This window comes from Vespa mandarinia, chromosome 7, assembly GCF_050613455.1.
Source record: "Vespa mandarinia isolate Hongniang chromosome 7, ASM5061345v1, whole genome shotgun sequence".
NCBI lineage: Eukaryota > Metazoa > Arthropoda > Insecta > Hymenoptera > Vespidae > Vespa > Vespa mandarinia.
Genome location: NC_140816.1, coordinates 4,197,563 through 4,219,857, shown reverse-complemented (window position 1 = coordinate 4,219,857; position 22,295 = coordinate 4,197,563). Strand labels below are relative to the sequence as shown.

Below are 22,295 nucleotides of genomic sequence, written 5' to 3'. Positions count from 1 at the left end.
TTTTTTTTGAGTCAAGAATTCTCATTCGAAAGTTTGTCACAAAGTTTTCCATAATCAGTGTGTCAATATATAATTAGTGATAATACAATTGATCTTTTCTCGATCATTCTTCCTTTTTCTTTTTCTTTTTTTTTTTTTTCTTTTTTTTTCTTTTGAATAGATTATGAAAATGTAAGGACAAGTGGAGTCATTGCAATGGAAATATTCATAATGTCAATATATATTAGTTGCATAAGGAGAAAGAAAAAACAAATCTTTTTTTATTTTCTTTTATCTATTTGAAGGATTATATTTTTTTTTCCTTTAAAATGTATTATGAAAATGTATAAATGATTTAAAAGGATTTTAATATCATATATTGTATCATTTATTTGTATCGTGCGATCGATAATTTCTTGTTATCAAACACTGTGATGTAAATAAAAACTGCATGTTCTATTGAATATTCAATTATTTGAACGTTGATAGTTGATGACGACTAGATTTAAAAAAAAAACAAAAAAAAAATTGTATTGATAAAACGAAGTCAGTGATATTTTTTTATTTACATAATCCGATTATTTGTGTAATTTTAATTCTCGATATATTCGAAATGAATTAAATTATAAATATAAAAAGGGGAGATAATAGTTGTTATTTAAAAACTTTTTAATAATTTTTAATTTAATTAATTTATTTATTATAAATAAATCATATATGGTATACATAATTTTATAATTTTATGATATATATAATTTTAGCTTGATTCATTAAGTCAACAAATTCAATTCAAATTAATTCTACTTTGATTATAATATAAACAAACAAATAACAAACATTAAAATGTTAATACAATTATATTAATTACTGTATAAGTTATTCATATATTTATATAATTATACAAGTTATACAACGTCAAATAAAAATATAAAATATCAAAATATAAATAATAGATATAAACTAAATAATACATAATCAAATTAAATTAAATCAAATCAAATTAAATCGAATTAATTATTTAATCTTACAATTCGATAAAAAAGTGTATGCGTGTATGGATTATTAAACAAATGAGACTTATGATCGATGTTAATGTAATTGTAAAATTAAAAATTGTTATAGAAGTACAGGAGGATTTAAAGGTTATTATGAGTGATTTTAAAGTTCAATGACTCTTTTTCGAGACTTTTCAAGTTAATGTTTCCTTTCTTTTTTTTTTTTTTTTTTTTTCAGATTATAAAACAAAGTTCCTAGGCTCGTGGCTTTATCGAAATCTGTCAAAAAAAGTCTAAAGGAAATGAGCCCAATTGATTTTGAATCCATCACCCATTGGTACTTTTGATCCAATTTGGATATTTTTACTCTGTAAAAAATTAAATAAATTCGACCAAAAGTCTAGTTAGCCAAATTTATTTGGTATTTCCATCGTTGTTTTCGCTATTTCGCAAATTCTCGAACTTTCATCGAAGATCGAAAGCATGTACGGTATTGCTTTGTAAAGAGATACACGCGCAATTGAATACTCAAGTGGGTTCAGACGCGTGTAACGGAATTTTTAACGATGACTTTCCTGTCAGGTGTTGTTCAGGACGTCGCAAAGCGAACGTTAGCGAAACCGAGGTAGAGAAGCGCAGGTGCAGTCACGTTTACCGGAAAAGAAATAAGAGAGTTTTGTCACGAGAACGTACTTACATGTTCCTTTAATGTCTTTCTTTCTATTTAATATTAGGAAGACAGACCATCATTTTCTTTTCTTTCCTTCTTTTTTTCCTTTTTTCTTTTTCTTTTTTTTTCTTTCTTTTTTTTTTTCTTTTACTATTAATATTCTCAAAAGATTCATTCGTATTTCTTTTTTCACGCGTACATACGTTTTTGTAAATTTTTCATTTTTCATTTTTCATTCAATGAAATGAGTTTTATTCGTTTTTAAAAGTAGAATCACATTAATGAAGTTTTATTCGATCGTTTGTTATTCAGAAATTAATTAGATATTATACTAGTGATAAATGTTATTTATTTTCATGATAGATAATAGATTAATAATTTTATTAATTACAAACCATACACACACACACGCACACACACACGCACACACACAGACACACACATTTTTTAACGTAATCTGTAAATATTTTATTACGTCTTTTTTTTTTTTTTTATTTTTTTTTTTTTTTTTTTTTTTATCAAAAATATAAAATATTCTAACTAAGGAAATAAATAAAAGTAGAAAATTTAATGACTCTTGTAACGATAATAAATTCTAAATTATTTTTTAATAGTTGCAATTCATTATTTTATTTACGATCCTCATTAACATAATGGACATGTTTTTTTTTTTTTTTAAGTAAAAACGTAAAATAATTTTTCTAGTTCGTTTCATGTCTGTGTAAACAAGACTATCAGGAAATATATGAACGATCGAAGAATGTGAATGTTTGAGAGAAATTCTTCGACCATGACCCTTACCATGACTAATATGTGTTTTGATCTAAAATGAGAGTTGGTATCGTTGATATCGAATTGGAAAAAAGAAAAATGTATGCACAATTCGAACGCATTTTATTTCATATTTTACTTTCACAATGTATCGAATTCTCATTTTCATAAATTGATCTCGACTGAAATTTGAATCCTTTCGAAAGAACCCTCATGACTACTTGTGTAAACTATAGTCAACGAAGACGATATCCGTGATGTTTTGCGGAGGTTCAAGGACAGGAAGAGGAGACGAGCCGGTACAAACTGAGACGAGTCGATTCGTTTCCTCTTCTTTTCTATAACAAAAGACAATTAAAGTCGTGACGCGAGTGTCAAGGAAACACGCTTCAACGATTTCGGTCGATTTCACTATTACTCTCTCAGACGATTTATCCTTTCTATAGATCTCCGATATAATTGGAATGAGCTGGGTTAGAAAATTATTCATTTTCCTTTGTTGTTTATATCCTATTTCTAATCCAAATGAATCATACTTTTATTTGTCCTTTATCCTTTATTGTGATATTTCTCGAATTGAGATTATATTGCAGCATTGGAAAGTTTTATATTGTTTAATTTATTAATAAATACAATTTGCTTTACACACACACACATACACAGAGAGAGTATATTTATTATATATACTATACTACTCTTCTATGTATCTTATATTTGTTTTATATATATATACTGCAGTAAAAATATACACTGCTTGTATATTTTTACTGCAGTATATTTATTATACATAATACTAAATGTATACATATATATATATATATATTATTTATATATATATATTATATATATAAATCAATGTATATATGTAAATCTTTTTTATATAATAATATATATATATATATATACCATGATAAATATATCTACTACTAATATATATGACATCGATCCTAAAAACAAAAATTAAACAAACGTCGTTTATTTCTTTAGCTAACAAAAAATATGAAAAAAAGATCAACGCCTCTCGATCATTTTGAAGGGAAGGACAACGATCTTGATTTTCTTACGGTGTCACGGGACAAGATGTTCCTTTATTGTAACTGGAGCAGACGGTATAGAAAGTGGTCTTGATTTTTTGTATCCCGGTCGTAGAGCTGCAAGTAGACCTGCTTTACGCTTCCATTGCAATACACACGGTTTTTCGATCGGGAGACATCGTTAACGATCGGTCGATCGATTGATCGATCGATCGATCGATCGATCAATCGATCGTAAAATTTATCATGTATTTCATTCATTAAAAATCGTATAAAATTATTTACAAAATTATATTTTATACAGTTAGATGAATTTTATTGAAATATAGTTCAGCTTCATTTTTCTTTTTGTTTTTTTTTCTTTTTGTTTTTTTTTCTTTTTGTTTTTTTGTTAGCTTATATAACGTTGATCAATGTTTTTACGTAAATATTATAAATGATCGTAAAATTAAGCAATCGTAAAAGCGATCGTAAAAAATTATTTAGGAGTACATTATAATTTGTTCTTTTTTTTTTTTAAGAAGGCATGAGGATTTCATGAAAATGAAAATTTTGTACGATCATTATGCATTAAACGATAACTTCATCGTTGACATATTTAAATGACAATTCGTTGATTTATTACGATGATTTTATGATAAAATGATCGTTTTATTATTTTTTATTGGTATCGAAGTGATTAATATGCATTATTAAAAAGATAAAATAAAGATATTTAGTAATCCGAGTTCGTTCAATGTCCGTCTGCAATTTGCGCAAATAAAATACTATGTATTATCGATTGTGGATTAGCATACAGTCGGCCTACAGTCATATCTACATATAGAAGAGACATAGATACATAAATTCGATAAGTTGTTTTTAGAATTCTAAAGCTTTTTACATCTTGCTTATAGACTTTATAAATAGAGAAATGATGGCTACTTGTAATACCAGATGCCCTCGGAAAGAGCACACATATTACATTTTTATGATCCACGAAATCAGTTTTATTATTTTTATCGATCTTGTCGTTCATGGTAACAAATAATAATACAGAATAGTTTAGGTGTATAATTGAAACTACTGTGATAATTCTATAAATAATAATGATAGCAATGAATATATGGGCCTAACAATTTCTAACCTTGTATTTCTTAAGATTTGAAAAACAAAAGTTAGTTAAAAAAAAAAGTCTTAAGAAAGAGTAATTAATTTTTTCTTTTTCTTTGACCCGTCCTGTATTATTATTTTAATAAGTATAGTTAAGACGTAACAGATTTATTTTTTATTTATTAGTATCTTTTATTCTTTTTTTTTTTCATTATATTTTAGTAAATCTTATGAACGAACAAACAAAAATGTTCTCTTTTTTTAAAGTGTCCTAATAAAATGTTAATTTGAAATTACGAAGGGATTGAAAATCTTAGATATTTACCTTAAAAAAACAAAAAAAAAAAAAACAAAAAACAAAACAAAAAAAAAAAGAAATGGTCAGAGAAAAAGTTAAGAATTTTATAAGAGAACTACATCGTCCTTGTCATCGTCGTCGGCGTTATCATCCCACGTCCCAGAACGACCAGCTAGCTTATTGTGTACGACACGGAATGTAATGACACAAATTTAAATGACTACGGTTTACTCGTAGGCGGTCGTAAGAGATTGCAATTAGGATCTCCAGAGGGAGATAGAAAGAAAGAAAGAGATAGATAGATAGATAGAAAGAGAGAGAGAGAGAGAGAGAGAGAGAGAGAGAGAGAGAGAGAGAGAGAGAGAGAGAGAGAGAGAGAGAGAAAGAGATTCGTGATAGTAAACGCGATAGCTTCTTCGTCTCGTGAGAAACTTTCGAACTGCGGTGCTTCTTTACTTTTCTTCTTTCTTTCTTGAGAAGAAAAAGAAGAAAAAGAAGAAGAGGCTAGTCAAGCAACAAGGTGGTTTGCCGCGAAATTATTCACTCACCAAGAAAAAAGAGAGAGAGAGAGAGAGAGAGAGAGAGAGAGAGAGAGAGAGAGAGAGAGAGGGAGTAAGAGAGATATCTCATAAACTCCTTTTATCACGAAAATGCGCTCTATGGTAGAAACGTGCCTCGCGATAATGTGCTTTGGCAAATTGAATAAACGAAGAGACTCCTCGAACTCTGCCTCTTAATCGAGCTAAATGTATACTCTGTGATTCAACTTCGAATTACAACTAATCCTAACTAATCTTTGGATATCTACACACTTGGAAAATGAAGCAATTCGAAAATTTACACTAGTACCTGTTATGTACACAATTTCATGTTAGTGTTCTTATGTGTGTGTGTGTGTGTAGTACGTATGATGCAATATATTGAGTTTCAAATTTCGAAATTATTTTTGTACCTTTCGTATTCTTCTTCTTCTTCTTTTTCTTCGTAAAACTCTGTTGAATGAATTTTGTTAATTACAATTTTATATTATATTTTGAATGATTTTATGTACGGATAAAATCACAGATACGTAAGTTTACGAAACCATATATATGCTAAATATTTTTAACATTTCGTTTTAACAGGACAATATTAAAATTAGATCTTTATACGATAATATTTCATAAAATTCATGAATGTATTATATTGTAAATAATCTTTTCAATTTATTAATGTCGAATTTATTAGTTTCGATACGAACTTGAAATCTAAGAATAATAAATAATTTGCTTGTGGAATAAAGTCGTGGAGTAATTTTATTTAATGTGAAACGTATCTCAATAATGTTGATAGTAAATTTCAATATGATTAGATTTGAAAGTGATATTTTCTATAATGGTGATATTACATAGAATTTATTAATGTATATAATCGTAAACGATCTTGTCGATGTAGTACTATCTTCTTACGAGTTTTGTTTCGAATTTAAATTATTGTTCGATTGAAAAATTTGTCATTGACTAGAATCATAATAATTTTAATTCACAAGAAAATATGTTTACTTCGTTGACAGGTTATTTCCATATGATTAGAAATGGACTTTTGTACGACGAAATTTTATAAAAAAACAAAACATAAATAATCATAATGATTTGTCTCAATGTATTGGAATCTACTTGCTAGTGTTAGTTCATACTTGAAGTGTAAGATGAAACCAAGAGGAGAGAAACAAAAAAAAAAGAAAAAAGAAAAAAGAGAAAGAAAGAAGGAGAGTGGATAGGAAAGTTCGAACTTCCCAAATGAGAAACGCATAGAGGTATAGAAAATATTCTTCTAGTTCTCATAGCGCACTTATTCGTGCATCTAGATCGTGGAGAAACTTTTTCCGAGTCGTCCATTTCTCGTTATAGTACTTACGTGTTTCTAACTGGAGACAAATTACGAAAGCGATATGTATGTACTTACTTACGTCATAGAAGTAGGTACTTACGTCGATTTATTTCATTCGACAAAATCAGATGGATTTAAAAATTATTTAATTCGAAGTTAAAAGAAAGTGAACATCATTGGTACATTTTTCTTTTTTTCTTTTAACTTTTAACTTTTTTTTTTAAACTTCTCAAACATATTTTTGTTCGTTTAAAAAATCTATCATATTATAATATAATATATATTATATAATATTATTATAATGTATAATATAATATATAATCCAAGAATTCAAATAGATCGACAATATATATATATATATATATATATATATATATATATATATATATATAAATATTTATCAATTATAATCGATTGTAATTATTAAATATTCATATTTTCTTTTATACATTTATTTATTTATTTATTTATTTATTCTCTCTTTTCTTTCTTTTTTTTTTTTTTCAATGCAATCACAAAATCATTGTTTTATTATGCGTCATCACGTCGGTCGCTGAAAAGAATTCTCGTTCCTTTTTATTTGTTTTTTCTTTACCTTTTCTTTGCTTTTTCTTTTTTTTTTTCCTTTTTTTTTTTTTTGCAAGTGACTTCTTCAAGAGACTTTTGAGAATCAGGTGCGCGAGAAAAAGAATTTCGTCGGTGGTCGACCCGATTGTTGAGTACCACCTTTTACTCGTATAACAGTGTGTGTAGAGTTGCCTTTATGTCTGTCCTGCCTTTGCCTCTGCCTCTGCTGTTGCTGTTGCTGTTGCCGTTGCTGCTACTGCTCCACATGAAAGCGCCCGGCGAAAGTTTCGCAGAGTCAATGGCCTGCCAACGGGTACGTCGGCTACGATGCTCGTTACACGAGTATCTCCGTTATGCTCGATTTTTTTCTCTCTCTTTCTCTATCTTTCTCTTTTTTCTCTCCCCTCTTCTTTTCTCTCTCTCTCTCTCTCTTTCTCTCTCTCTTTCTCTCTATCTCTCATACTCCTCTATCTTTTTTTATTATTTATATTACGCCCACGGACGCGTATCGAGAAAGGTATTGCTCCTCTCTTATTTTCTTTCTTTCTTTCTTTATTTCTTTCTTATCGAGAAAATCGTTTCATCTCTTTTTTTTTTCTTTTTCTACTTTTTTTTCTTCTTTTCTTCCCTTTTAGAAATCGCAGATAATCTTCTTTTTCTCTCACCTGGATAATAAATTTAATTGTAATTTCTATAAAATATATGTATTACCTTATTAGAAAAGTACAAGGTATATGTGTATAAAGTGCTAGAAAAAAAAAAGAAAAAAAAAAAGGAAAAAAAAAGAAATGTTCTCGTATACTCATGGAGGAAAAAATGTTTCGATTAAAATTACCTACGATGTAGATATATGTTTTTCTTCTGCATTTTATTTTATTTTATTATTTTATACCTTTTTCTTTCTTTTTTTCTTTTAATAAGATTTCACACTCCATAATAGTTATTTATTTATTTATTTATTTATTTTTGTTTTCATTTATTCATTCATTCCTTTGATTACTTTTTTTTTCTTTTTTTTATTTTTTACTTCATTCATTTATTTTCTCTCCTCTTTTCTCCCTCTTTTTTCTCTTTTTTTTTTTTTTCTTTTTTAGCAATACAACGAATAAGTTATTTGAAGTTCGTAAGGATATGCATTTGTATGCAAAATTTGGTAGTGATCGTCGATTCTCAGCCAAGATAAACAAACCATTAGAATAGAGTAAACAACGAGAGAGAGAGAAAGAGAGCGAGAGAGATAGAGAGAGAAAAAGAGAGAAATATATAGATAGATAAGAAAGAAAAACGGTACTTCGTCCGAATTTGAATTTTAAGATTACCGAGTTAGTTGTAGCGGTAAAGGGAAAAAAACATGAATTGAGATTTATTCTCAGGAATATACAGTAAGTTGGACTTCGAGTAAAACTTTTGCATACAATCGTGAGACGTTACGGTGTCGCGTCATGCTCCATTTCCCCTCTAACTCCCTGCCTCTCTTTCTCTTTCTCTCACTCTCTCTCTCTCTCTCTCTCTCTCTCTCTCTCTCTCTCTCTCTCTTTCTCTTTCTCTCTAAATCGTCTCTCCTTTCTTCTACGATGCATCCATGTTTTCTCTTCTTTCCCTTTCTCATCATCTTATTCTTTTCTCACCGCAAGAGCCACCGTAATAAACGAGACGCGGCTGGTAGCTTCGATGCAAACTGTGTTGTTTCCTATTTACTGCGTCATCATTATTTTCCTTTTTCTTTTCCCTTTATTTTTTTTACATTTATGTTAATACTTTTTATCCATTTTATTCTTATCTTTTCGTTTTCATATTTTTTCTTTTTTTTTTTTTTATTTGTTTGTTTGTTTCTCTCTCTCTCTCTCTCTCTCTCTCTCTCTCTCTCTCTCTCTCTTCCTCCTACTCTTTCATGACCCAACTTCTCTTTCCGTTATGATTCTCTTCTCTTTTTTCTTATTTTCAATCGTACAGTTGGCAAAACCACTTTCCTCGCGTTCGTTTTGTTCCTCGATTAGCTCATGCCGAGTGTGAAGGAGGCGGAGGTGGAAATGGAAGTGGAAGTGGAAGTGGAAGTGGAAGTGGAGGTGGAGGACAATCGTAGGATTTCAAGAGTGTGGGCGGCTTTGATCAAAGTAAGGGAAAGTCTGCTCCTCGTAAGACACAAAGAAAAAGTCTTCTTCCTCTCTCTCTCTCTCTCTCTCTCTCTCTCTCTCTCTCTCACTCTCTTTCTCTCTCGCTCGCTTGCTCTCTCTCGCTCTGTGTTTTCATGTTTCATCATGTGCCTTTTCATCATTCCTTTTTGTTGTTTCTCTTGTTTTTTTTCTTACACTCGTTTCTTTTTTCTTACACTCGTTTCTTTTTTCTCGTTAAGATCCATCTTCCTTTCGTCAATATTTGAAGAACGAAAAGGAGAGTGTTCATCGAATTAAAGAGCATTCGTTTATATTGTAAACATACACAAATGTTTTCAATTTTGTTTACACATCTTTTATTATTCATTTTTCCCATGTGAAAAAAAGAAAAAAAGAAAACAACGTTTATATTTCTTCCTTTCTCTTCGTAAATTTTTAACGTGAATTCGTGAAGAAGTACGATTGTTAAAAAAAAAAAAAAATACTTAATTTAGGTTACATCTAAATGAGGATATTTATTACCTTCCGTGAGAATATTTTTTTTATCTTTTATATGCACGTACATCGAAGTTTTTAAAAGAATTGAAAGAAATTGCTATCTCATAGATATATAAAATATTATATATAATTTATGATATATATATATATATATATATATATATATAAAGATTTTTAATTGAATTTTTTGAAAATTTGTAATATCTTCGAAAATAACATTGAATTGATAACAGTTAGGATAATCAATGAGGAGAAAGGATGTTTTATATTGCTGCTACGATTTTCCGTAGTATTAATTCTTCGCATCGTTAATCCCGATTAATCCTTTCGCTTTTATTCGTTAACATCGCACATTTGTGCGATATCTCGCGATCGACCTTTTATTATCTTAGCTCTTTGTCTATATTAACGAATTCATGTCTATTATTAGATAGATCGAGATAAATCATCGATCATATATATTAAGATATTAGATTAAAACCATTCGTGACTTTTCTAAAATTTATTAATACACCATCGATACTGAGCGATACGAGCGATAATTATTCTCTTTATAGGAATTTATTATGAAATAAATTTCATAATGTGCCCCTGAAAATATCCATGTATAATTAATGATTCTAATCTTATTCGTCTAATTGTGATCGAATGTTGATTATATAATTTGATCTAACGTATGAACGAAATATAATATGAATTGAAAATTTTAAAATGATTTTTAGAAATCGATTACACATTTTTGAATTTTTTAAAGCGAATTTCATTTTCTTTTCTTTCTTTTTTTCTTTTTTTTGTTCCCATCCTGTATATAACACGTGCATGATCGAAAAAAAAAGTATGATATAGATTTTCGATTTTTTCATTCTAAATCATACATAAAACTAATTGTCTAAAAGACAATATAGATATAAATAATTGTTTTTCTGATATAATATTCAAAATAATTAATACCTATTAATACGATTATATTCGTTATCTAGGTATTATATCTTTATGCAATGGAGATAAATAAGATAACAAGATTTGGCAATCGTTTTATAAAAATATTAATTACGATTGATATTTTTATCAATATGATCGTTAAGAGACACTTACGATTTAATGATTTTCAATGGTTATATTTTGTGAAAATAATTGATTCTTTTTTTCATTATTAGATTTACGAATAATAGATCATAATATTTTATGTAATATTAATTATTATAATATAATTACGTTATTTGCGGCCTTATTTAATCATTTATTTTTTTTTTTTTTATATTTATTCATATATTTATTATTATTTGTAATGTGTTATTGGTATTATAAAAATGTAAAAGAAAAGTATTACTTTATTTTTTCTTATTCAAGATTTATTCTAAGTCACATCTATTTCTGTATTAACAAAGTAAACACTTTAATCATTCAGTTTATTTCTCTTTTTATTTGTAAGTACGGTAGTACTTACCCTATCGTTAGGAATGTATAAAAAATAAAAAGAGGTTAAGAAAAAAGGTAATGAAAGAGAGAAACGCATTGAAACATGACACATAATTTACATATTTCCTTGCAAAGTCTATATGTGATTTTTAAAATACAAGTCACGTTTGAGGTCACCCCGAATTTCGCGTTGTTTCTTTTGCGTCTTGCCTTCGAGTCCATTGAATTATCGATCTATTACTATCGCGCTTTTTTATTTCTTTTTCTTCTTGTTTTAATGATTAAAAAAAAAAAAAAAGAAAGAAAGAAAGGAAAAGTAAAAGCCATTTCATTCTGCAGATTAATGAAATATTTTTTTTTTTTTATTTTATGTGTAAGTGTGTATATGCAATACCGGATTCTGAATAAAAATAGAAAGAGGGAGAAGAATAATCATCGACTATATTATTATCCACTGACTCGTTCATCATCGGTTGTTACGATCCACGTGTGATTGACTCGCAAAAAGAATTCATAATGACGTCCATACTTGAACTACAAATGACTTTCATCCTTATTTTGGTCCTCTTATGTATTTGCAATAGCATATTATTATTTAAAAGTCGTCAGACATTTAAGGAAACATATTTAATTTAAAAAGCAAGTCGAGATAAATTCATTCAATAAAGATAATTACGAATTGATTGGTTATAATTATTTCCTTATTTATATTACCTTTATACGTGCATAAATTTTCATTTTTAATTTATTTTATTATTTAAATAATAGATGCCTTTGACTGAATGTTTCAATAAAAGTTCAAAAGAATGTTTTAATTTGTGAAATAAAATGTATGTGTATATAGGTATACATTATACATATATTTATTATGTTATTAATTTTATTATATGATAAAAAGTTACGATAATAATAAATTATATATATATAATATATTACAATAATATTTATATATATATACATATAAATATTGTTATAAAATATATTATATATATTATATTATTATATTATATTTTGATAACAATATTATGCGTATATATATATATATATATATATATATATATATATATATATATATATACACATATATACATATTTATATTTCTTGAAATGAGCATGTATCGATTAATATATGCATAGTTACGTAATAAAAAAATCTACATATCTGACCTTCGTAACAGGTTCAGTTGTTTGACCTTGTATATGAGTGTACTAAACTTTCATAGTAAATTTAAATTTGCAATTTAAAGATCTCTTGAAATCTCTTTTTTCTTTTTTTTTTCTTTCTTTTCCTTTTTTCTTTTTTTTTTAATGACGAACTAAGAAGTATCAATGTATGTAAAAAATATATTACGCCCATAACATCTTCATTTACAAATATGTTTTTTTCCCAAAATTACATTCATTTTCATAAAGCAAAAGGTCATCGAATTTTTGAATGATCCTTCGATCTTTGGCAAGTATAGCGAAGATTCGTTTATTAGTCAATTCATTTTCACATTTATTCGTCATCATCAATCGTAATCGAAATCTCGTTATCACGCGTATCTTACTTATCGATAACAACGCGTGATTATTCGACCGTCTGTGATCCAACCAACGAATCGTCTAGGATATTTCATATTAGATCCATCATCGATCAGAGTCTTTCCTATAATCGTTCGAATAATATATAATTTATTTTTTCATTATTATAATATGCTTATAAATATCCTAACATATTTTATGGAAAAACACGTATACGTCTACCTGTAAAAAAAGATGGGTGGTGGGGGAAAAAAAAAGAAGAAAAGAAATAAATAATTACATGAGAGTTAAAGTTACTTATGTAAAAAATAATTATATACAAAAGGACAAATTGGCTCGTCCATTAATTTTATATTTTTTATATGATATATATGTAATGCATATAGCGAATATATATATATCTGAGAATACATAGGCGTTTTCACCAGGAAATACATTTCTGCTTAGAAAGAGGACGGATGTGAAGATGTAATTAGCAATAAACGTTACTTACATATATATTTATATATATATATATATATATATACATGAGTGTGTGTATATGTGTATGAGTATGTGTATATGTCGTATAGCATTTTTTTTTGCGGACAGTGCCGTACCATGTCATGACATTACCACCTGACAAGAAAGTTCCTCTTCGTCGTTGTCGGAGGACACTCGACTCTCGTTCCTTCGAGCAGTAATCACGCTAATAATTCTCTATACGACCGAAGGTACATACTATGTGCATCCCCCATCTTGAAATAATTAACGAGAACGATGCTCCCGGATGCTATCGGATAACCGCTATAAAATTAATAGTCATGCTTTTGATGTTTTTTCTTTTCTGTTTTTTTATTTTTTTTTTTTTTTATTTTTTTTTGCATTTTTTTTTTTTTTTTTTTTTTTTTTTTTTTTTTGTTCTTTGATCGACTAATCACTAACGAGCATAAAGGTCATTTTATATTCGACATCGATGTACTCTAATTTACTTACCGCCATAATAATAATTAATTGCGACTCTAAGTGTCTTCATATATAATATCTAATTAAATAATTGAATTTTCCTTTTTTCTACGATATGTTTTTTGATTTTAGTGTGAGTGAAAAAAAAATAAAAAAAAAAAAGTAGGTAAAGTTTAAGGATCAATTTTATATATATATATATATAGGATGTTCTATAAGTTCATAAAATCAAGTACTCTTTTTCAATACTTTTTAGGCTAATTTTATTTTACAGATTGTAAAACTACATTCCTAGAAACTTTGTTAAAAAAAAGAAAGAAAGAAAGTTTACAAAAAAAAGAGAAAATTAAGAAAAAAAATAATTGATTGAAGTGATGATACGATCATTTAAGAACTTTTGTTGTTTTCAGAATGATTATTATCTTCATTAATATTTCGAAATATCATATAAACGAACAAAATAAATGTACATTCTTATCCAATAAGAAATGTCAATGGAAAAACATTTTATTCGATAAAGATAATACAGAACAAAAGCGCATGCGATCACAAAGAAGATTGTAAAGATTTTATCGAGAGAAAGAAAAAAAAAAGGAAAGAACAAAAAAATAATAATCATATAAAAGATAAGTACTTCCGAGGAGCGTTTATTAATAGACACAAGCTAAAATATTTATTTTACTTGCAATTAATAAATTATTTTATTTCTAAATCTAATAAAAGGATCATCAACACTGTTGATGGACGATGAAAAAAAAAAAAGAAGAAAAAGGAAAAAAAATCACGTGACTCGTGCCATTTCTTATCGAGGTAATTATGAAATCAAATACCTATATGGTAAGATTATCTTAGATGATAACGGCCGATATCGTACTAATACGTAGGTAGATACATAAATATAGGTAGACATATTCGATGATTCTTTTTATATTTTTTTTTTCTTTTTTTTTTTTTTTCTTTCCTTTTTTTTCAACAGATTGAGAGCTGGAGGGTAATTATTTATGCTAAACGCTTCATAGAACTCAGGATTATCCTTTAATGTAAATGAATGAAATAACTATAACGAGATAAATTGCCGCGAGGCAAATCTTCGAGAACGACGAAGTTTTTCTTGTTTCTTTTTTTTCTGCTCCCTTTTTTCTTTCCTTTTTTCTTTCTTTTTTTCTTTCTTTTTTTCTTTCTTTTATTTTTCTTCTTCTTTTTTTTTTTTTTTTTTTTTTTAAGTTGCAGGGATATCTCTTCTCGATAAGAGGTCATTACTATTCAATCAACCGGTCTCTCCCACATATTAGCATTATTATTGATCATCATTATTTTCATCATTATTATCGTCATCACGATCGCCATTTGTATTATACAGAATGTTCAGGCAGTTTTAATAATTATTTTTCCAAAACGAGATTAATGCGGAATGATCGATTTGTTGAAAAATTGAAAATTACAAGAATTAAAAAAAAAGAAAAAAAGTCGAAGAAACTTTTGGAATTGGATCATCATTTTATCATTATTATATATATATATAACATACAGGATGATCATACAATTTTAATAATTATTTCAACAAAAGAGATTGATACGAGTGATCGATTTATTGAAAAAAAATAAAAAATAAAAAAATAAAGAAAAAAAATAATCGAAGAAAAATTTGTAATTCTTATTCAGACGAAATACGAAAATATTTCGAAAATCGATCGATGAATTACCACCAAGTTTGTTTTTTAATTATATATTGTAAAATCATTCGGTGATTCTCTTTCTCTCTCTCTCTCTCTCTTTCTCTCTCTCTGTCTCTCTCTCTCTCTCTTTTATCCTTGTAAACTATCTTACGTTAGGTAAGAATAGTGTAGCTGAAAGGGAAGGATAGAAGAGAAGAGGAGGAGATTGCATCGTCGCAAGAAGATGATAAACGATCGACGCGTGGAATTCGCTTCGTGGACGGCTTCTCTGAGGGTCTCTCGTGATTAAAGAAAATAAAAGATTAAACAAAAGAAAAAAAAGCAAAGAGATAGAAAAAGAAAGAGATGAGAAAAAGAAAGATGGCGAACACCGAACACAGTGTAAGTTTTACACCCATACGAGGTCAAGTGAGTTAGTTCCTACGAGTTACATATACTATACTCGTCCACTCTCTTGTATTTTTGCGAGTAGTACAACTGAATTCACCCTTTGTAACGACTGTCATGGCTGCGACATGCAACTACATGCGTCACACAGAATCATCATGCCTTCCTTTCTTTCTTTCTTTCTTTTTTTCTTTCTTTTTTTCCTTCTTTTTTTTTCTTTTTATTTTGTTTTTTTTTCTGTCTTTCTTTTTTTTTCTTTTTTTTTCTTTTAGAACGACGAGAGTAATCGCGGCGGTACTCCCGTCGAAGAACATATGTTGTCGTTGCATTGTATTCTGTAACGCCTGAAAGTAATCTCGAGCTCTTTTGCTCGAGCACGTCCTGTATACATATGTATATTGTGTATGCATTTTATTTTATTTATTTCTTTTTTTTTTTCCTCTACCATCTCTCTTTTTTTCTCTTTTTCTCTTATTTTCGTTTCATCCGTTTCCTAGTTTTCAATTTTAATTATTTCAAAAATAATAATGTGGATTTTAATTATTATTTAAAAAACAATAGAGTTCGTCAAGTGTTTTGTTCGAATTGATATGGAAGAAGTTTGAAAAATATTTGTAAAATAATTGTACGATTTATTTTTATAATAGTAATTTTTATATTAAATGAAAAAAGGATAATTAATAAATTAAGGAAAAAAAGATAAAAAAAAAAAAAAAGAATATTCAAGTAAAATAGATATCAAGGAAAAAGAATAGAATGATATCGACGACTTATGAATTATCCAAAAAAAAAAAGAATTTTCTTTTTCCTTCTTGATATTACGTCATTTAACCATACGCACATACGATTATTAAATCACTAATGTTCTCCAATTTAGTACAAATCCAATGGTGATGATTATAAATATAGAATCGATTAGATCTATAATTATCATACATAAATATGCAATTATTTTCGTACATGCAAGATAATAATGACTAAAAAGGAAAATCATTGATTTGTTGTATTTGCAAAAAAATTATCGTTTTATTCATACTAATACGTAGGTACACACACATATATATATATATATATATATATATATATATATATATATGTATCAACTGATGCGTTTATTACGAACGTATTTGAATAATTCATGTTCGAAAAAGAAAAAGAAAAAGAGGAAGAAAAAGCTACTTCAAAATTTTTCAAGAATCCAATTATCCTTTATCCTTGTCATACAATTCTTCTGAGAATTATATCTATGATTTATCAATTCTTTAATATTAAAAATTTTTAATTTTATATAAAAAGATATATGAATCAAGTTGTTACGAAATACATAGAAATAATACATGTATCGTCATATTAAATTTTAAATAATATACAATTTCTTTTTATTCCAAAAGAAAACTTTTAATCATTGCAATAAGGATTAAGTTTATATATATATATATATATATATATATATATATATATATATATATATATATATATATATGTGAAATCGAAGTACAGTAATATTTTTCAAAATTTTCGTTAATCTCAACTCTTTGGCAACATCTTTTGAATTACACACTGACTAGACTTCCTCTGGAAACCGTAATTTCCGTCGGGATAAGAAGCACTAGAACTTGTGATAGAAAGAAAAAGAGAGAGAGAGAGAGAGAGAGAGAGAGAGAGTGAGAGAAAAAGAGAGAAAGAGAGAGGGAGAGAATGAGTCAGATCGTACGATTAGTTCGGTTAAGTCACGAACGTAAGACGGGATTGCTTGTTTGAAACTCGAACGTGTTAAATTCGTGCTCAGTTGCGATCGATGGAAGTATTGCAAAATCGTTAAAAGGATCGAAGACGAGAAAGGATTTACGTGGTACTTATATTAAAGTGAGGTAAATGTTTCTTGGCTTATATAAATCTCATGAAGAGTTCGTGATTTATTGATATGTTTATTGCATGGTACACGTGAAATAGATAATTTATTTTACTTCTGTATAAAAGAAAAAAGAAAAAGAAATATATATATAAATATATACTATATTTTTATACTATTTTTTTTTTTTTTTAATCTTTCTTCATTTATCTTATTAACGATTATATTGTATATAGTTCAAATATTAAAGAAAATGTTTGATATTTATCAATTTATATATTGTATTCATTTATGTATATATATATATACATAGATACATACATACGTACATACATATGCACATATATACATGTATTAAGTATCAGTTTATTCGAAAATAATTTAATCTTAATGATATAGTATGTATATTTTATTCAAGATTTATATAATCTAAAATAAATACTTTGAAACATCTAAATGTTTGGTTACTTAGGTCAGTTCTCGTTTTTTTCCTCTAATGATGATAACGTTGTAAAGAAAATGTTAAGTGCGATTAAGTGGATCGAGGTTGTTAATTTTATTATCAGACATTTAAAACTGGACACGTCACACTAACAATAAGATCATCAACGTGAATAGCAACAACGCATAATTTTGCGACGTTTATTTGAAAAATGCAACGTAGAATATATATAGATACATAGATACATAAATACATACATACATATATGTATATACACGTATATAAATACGTATGTATATACATACATATGAATTGGAAAAGATTTTACAAGTATTAAGTAAATCGATGTCTTTGTAATCTTTTCACAATAATTCCTTATTACATCTTACTTGTAAGCGAATATTTGACGCACGGTGAATGGGATATTCCGATCGTTATTATATATCAAATAATCTATATCCAGCAATTAATAAGAAATTAAATGATCCAATTTATCAGAATGGAAAGCTGATATGGCTCGAACATACGTATATACATATATACTTCATTTATACGGTAGATTGATTTCAGAAAAAAACCTCGTGTAAAAAGAGAATTTTTTTGCCTTTTTTTAAAATCGTGTCTTTGTTGAAATCGTATATAAAAGAACAAATGTTGTATAAAAAGTGACATTAAATGTATGTATATACATTGACTGATATATAGGACGAAAAGGCGGCAATTTTAAATTTAATATTGTGTTTCTTTTGTAAATGCTTACCTTGATAGAATTCTATCAGCGTAGCGAATTCCTAAGCTAACGAAAACTTCGAAACGTCAACTATAATACAAATTCCAACACGTACAGTTTCAAAGGATGGTCAGTAAAATGAAAGTCGTAATACTTTTATATTCTCAAGTATTCTTTTTATTCTATTCAACTTTGTTGTTTGTTATTAAACATGTAGAAAGAGAAAGAGAAATGAAAACATTTTATACGATTGTAATAAAAATTTTTTTTTTGTTTCTTTTTTGTTTTTGTTTTTTTTTTTTTTTTTAAATAAATTTAAATAGTATTCTATCAAATATAACATATTATAATATTTAAATATTTAAATTTTATTACAATTTTATTTAAATTTTATTTAAATTTTATTTTCTATTTGAATTTCACTTGAAACATAAAAAGAGAAGGAAAATAAAATGAAATAAAATAAACAATTTAAAAAGTAATGTTTCTTTTGCTTCTTTTTTCTTTTTCTTTTTTTCTTTTTTTCTTTTTTTCTTTTTTTCTTTTTTTCTTTTTTTAACATAAAGCAGCGGCAAATCTCGCGCTGACGTATTTCTATAAATAAATAAATGTTTGCATACAAATGAAACAACGAAATATAAAAAGAAAAAAAAAAAAATAAATTTCAATTTATTGAAGAGAACTTATGTGCATACGCATTTATATATATATATATATATATAAAACCATACGTATCATCAAACTAACCGCATTTGTTCGAACTTTTTCCGAACGTTTTCGAATGTATCGAAAAGAATACGTTATCGAGTAGAAAATATTTCAAAGTTTTCACGTTCTCGTCTTTTTATTGGCGAAGTGACAATAACTTCGACACGCTTCATCGAATCTTTTCAGAAATAACACACGTTATCTATGCCATTTCCTTTTTGTTACAGAATCTGCGCGTGATTCGTGGCGAAGAAGAAAGAGAACGAATATCGAAGAAATAATTTGAGTGTTTTGTAATATCAAAGAAAAAAAAAGAAAAAAAAAAAAGAAAAGAAAAAGAAAAAAAAGAAAAAGAAAAAAAAAAGGAAAGCAAAAGTAAAACGAGAAGAAAAGATAAACAAACAAACAATAAAAGAAAAAAAAGAAAGAACGAACCTATCAAAGAATTATATCAGTCTTTGATTAAAGCTCGTACGATATATCGAACGAAAGTACATTTCTATTTACAATTCAAATCCCAGTGAGTTAGATCGATATAATTAATCACACATAATGTAGCCTGTTAAATGTGTACAAGTAAAATAGGAAATATATATTGAAGAGAAAATATGTCGATCGTTCTTTTAAAAATCAAAAATAAAGAGGGTGTAGTGATATTACATTAAAATAAGAGGTGGTGGAAGAAGAAGAAGAAGAAGAAGAAGAAGAAGAAGAAGAAAAAGAAGAAGAAGGAGAAGGTGGTGGTGGTGGTGGTGTTGGAGGAGTTGGTGGAGCTATTGATGGTGGTAGTGGTTGTTGTTGTTGAGGTGTAGCCAGAGAAGAGAATAATTTGTGCTCTACACGAGCTTCTTTCGTGAAGGCCGAAGGAGAAAGGAGTGAAGTGTCTCGAGACAGAATGAAGACGTTGGGTGACGTTGTTGCCGATCCTGTCGACGAGGAGAAGGACAGTACAGATTCAGGGCATGGAACTGCCGGTAAAGAATTTGGTCAGAGAACTCTAAGATCCTTGAAAAGAGGACTCGGTCGATTGTGGAAGAGACACAGGGGCAATGCCTCGATAACCGACTATGACCCTTGTTATAAGGTCGCCTATCTTGGGAATGTCCTTACTGGATGGGCCAAGGGTGAGATTTTTTTTGTTTCTGTTTCTTTTTTTCTCTTTTCTTTTTTTTTTCCTTTTATTCTTTCCCTTCTTCCTTCTCCTTTCTATTTTTATAATATATTTGTATATTTCAAGATAGATATTGAATAGGGAGAAAATAGGAGAAACGATACTTAATAATTTTTTTTTCGTTTAAAAATTGTTGTTCTTGCTTATTTTTTTTTTTTTTTTTTTTTTTATCTGTTCGTTTCCTTTTTCTTTCTTTTTCTTTTTTTTTTTCTTTGCAAGAAACGAATCTGAGGGAAAATTAAATTGCACGTATTACTTCGCGTTTAACATTTGTGTATCTCATAATCTCTTCAGGAACGATTTATCTAAAATTCGAAAAAATGTTGATTAATATTATCGCGTATGTTTATTATATTCATTTGAGATCGATTAAAAATAAGAAAATAAAACGAAAGTTATTAACAGTAGATAGGAAAGAAATAACGATGTTCACATGCGCATCCCTAATATTTTAATTTTTCAAAGAATCAAAAATATATGTGCGTATGTATCATCAGTATCCTCGAAGAGATTAACGCATTTTAATATTTAATATGCAAAACTACATTAAAAGTTGTTATCAGTATACATTTATAATGATGGATAATCTTTAATTTTTTTTTTTTTATTCCTTTTATTCAAAATAAACAATAATTAAAGATTGTTAATCAGAAGTGCACGCAATTCTCCTTCAACGTTCTCCTTCATTTTCTGATGTACGAACTGTACGAACGAGTAGGACGATGGATCGATCGATCGATAGATAGATCGATCGATCGAACGGTCGAGAGCACGCCGAGGTTGAAAATAAAGTGCCATCGAGTAAGGTCATCGTCGTACCAGCAATTAATCATTTGCTCGCTCGCAAGAAACTACTTTCTGCATATTGAATTTATCCTGCTGCATATTTGTATCTTCGGGTCGAATGAACGCGACAAAAAAATCCAAGATATTTTATATGATAACGAAATGTCCTTCGGATCTCATAAAAAAAGATGTCATTCCGTAGCACGAAAAATAAAAAAAAAAAAAAAAAAAAAGAAAAAAAATAGAGAAAGAAAAGAAATAAAAAAAGAAAATATGTTTAAAGAAGTTTGCTTGTAATGTGCAGACTTCTTTAAAAATTAATAATAATTTTAATATAGATGAAGTTTCTTTCTTTCTTTTTTCTTTTTTTCTGAATACACGAATTGAAAAAATGGTCTCTCATTAAAAATTCTTTTACTAGTAAATGTTTCTTTTTTTCCTGTTTTCTTTCTTTTTTCATTTTTCTTTTTTTTTATAAAATTATATTTCCTCCACTTATGTAATTTGTTAATTATCACTTCGTTTAGATATACAAATGAATTTCTCTAAAGGAATGATATTAATTAAATCACATTATGTCATACATTCGAACTAATTACTTTATGTCAGAGCGCATGCTTCATTTGCTTGTTATGTATTAACAATTATTTTCTTATATTAAAAATTAATTATTAAAGGTATTCGAAAAATTATTATTCAGGGATATTTAAAGAAAATTGGAAATGTTTTTATTATCCTTAAAAGTTCTGATTTTTCACTTTTTTTCTA

The 22,295-nt window shown here is 27.6% G+C and overlaps 1 protein-coding gene across 2 annotated transcripts in view; it reads left to right on the top strand.

Moving 5' to 3' along the window:
- The window catches only part of LOC118440497 (uncharacterized), a 59,054-nt gene that overhangs the window by 21,940 nt on the left and 14,819 nt on the right, over nt 1-22,295 (top strand). For both annotated transcript variants that reach the window (XM_085658263.1, XM_035863613.2), the window contains exon 2: nt 19,798-20,694. In XM_085658263.1, the coding sequence (XP_085514389.1) occupies nt 20,466-20,694 (229 nt within the window). In that variant the 5' untranslated portion in view covers nt 19,798-20,465. The remainder of the gene's footprint in view (nt 1-19,797; nt 20,695-22,295) is intronic.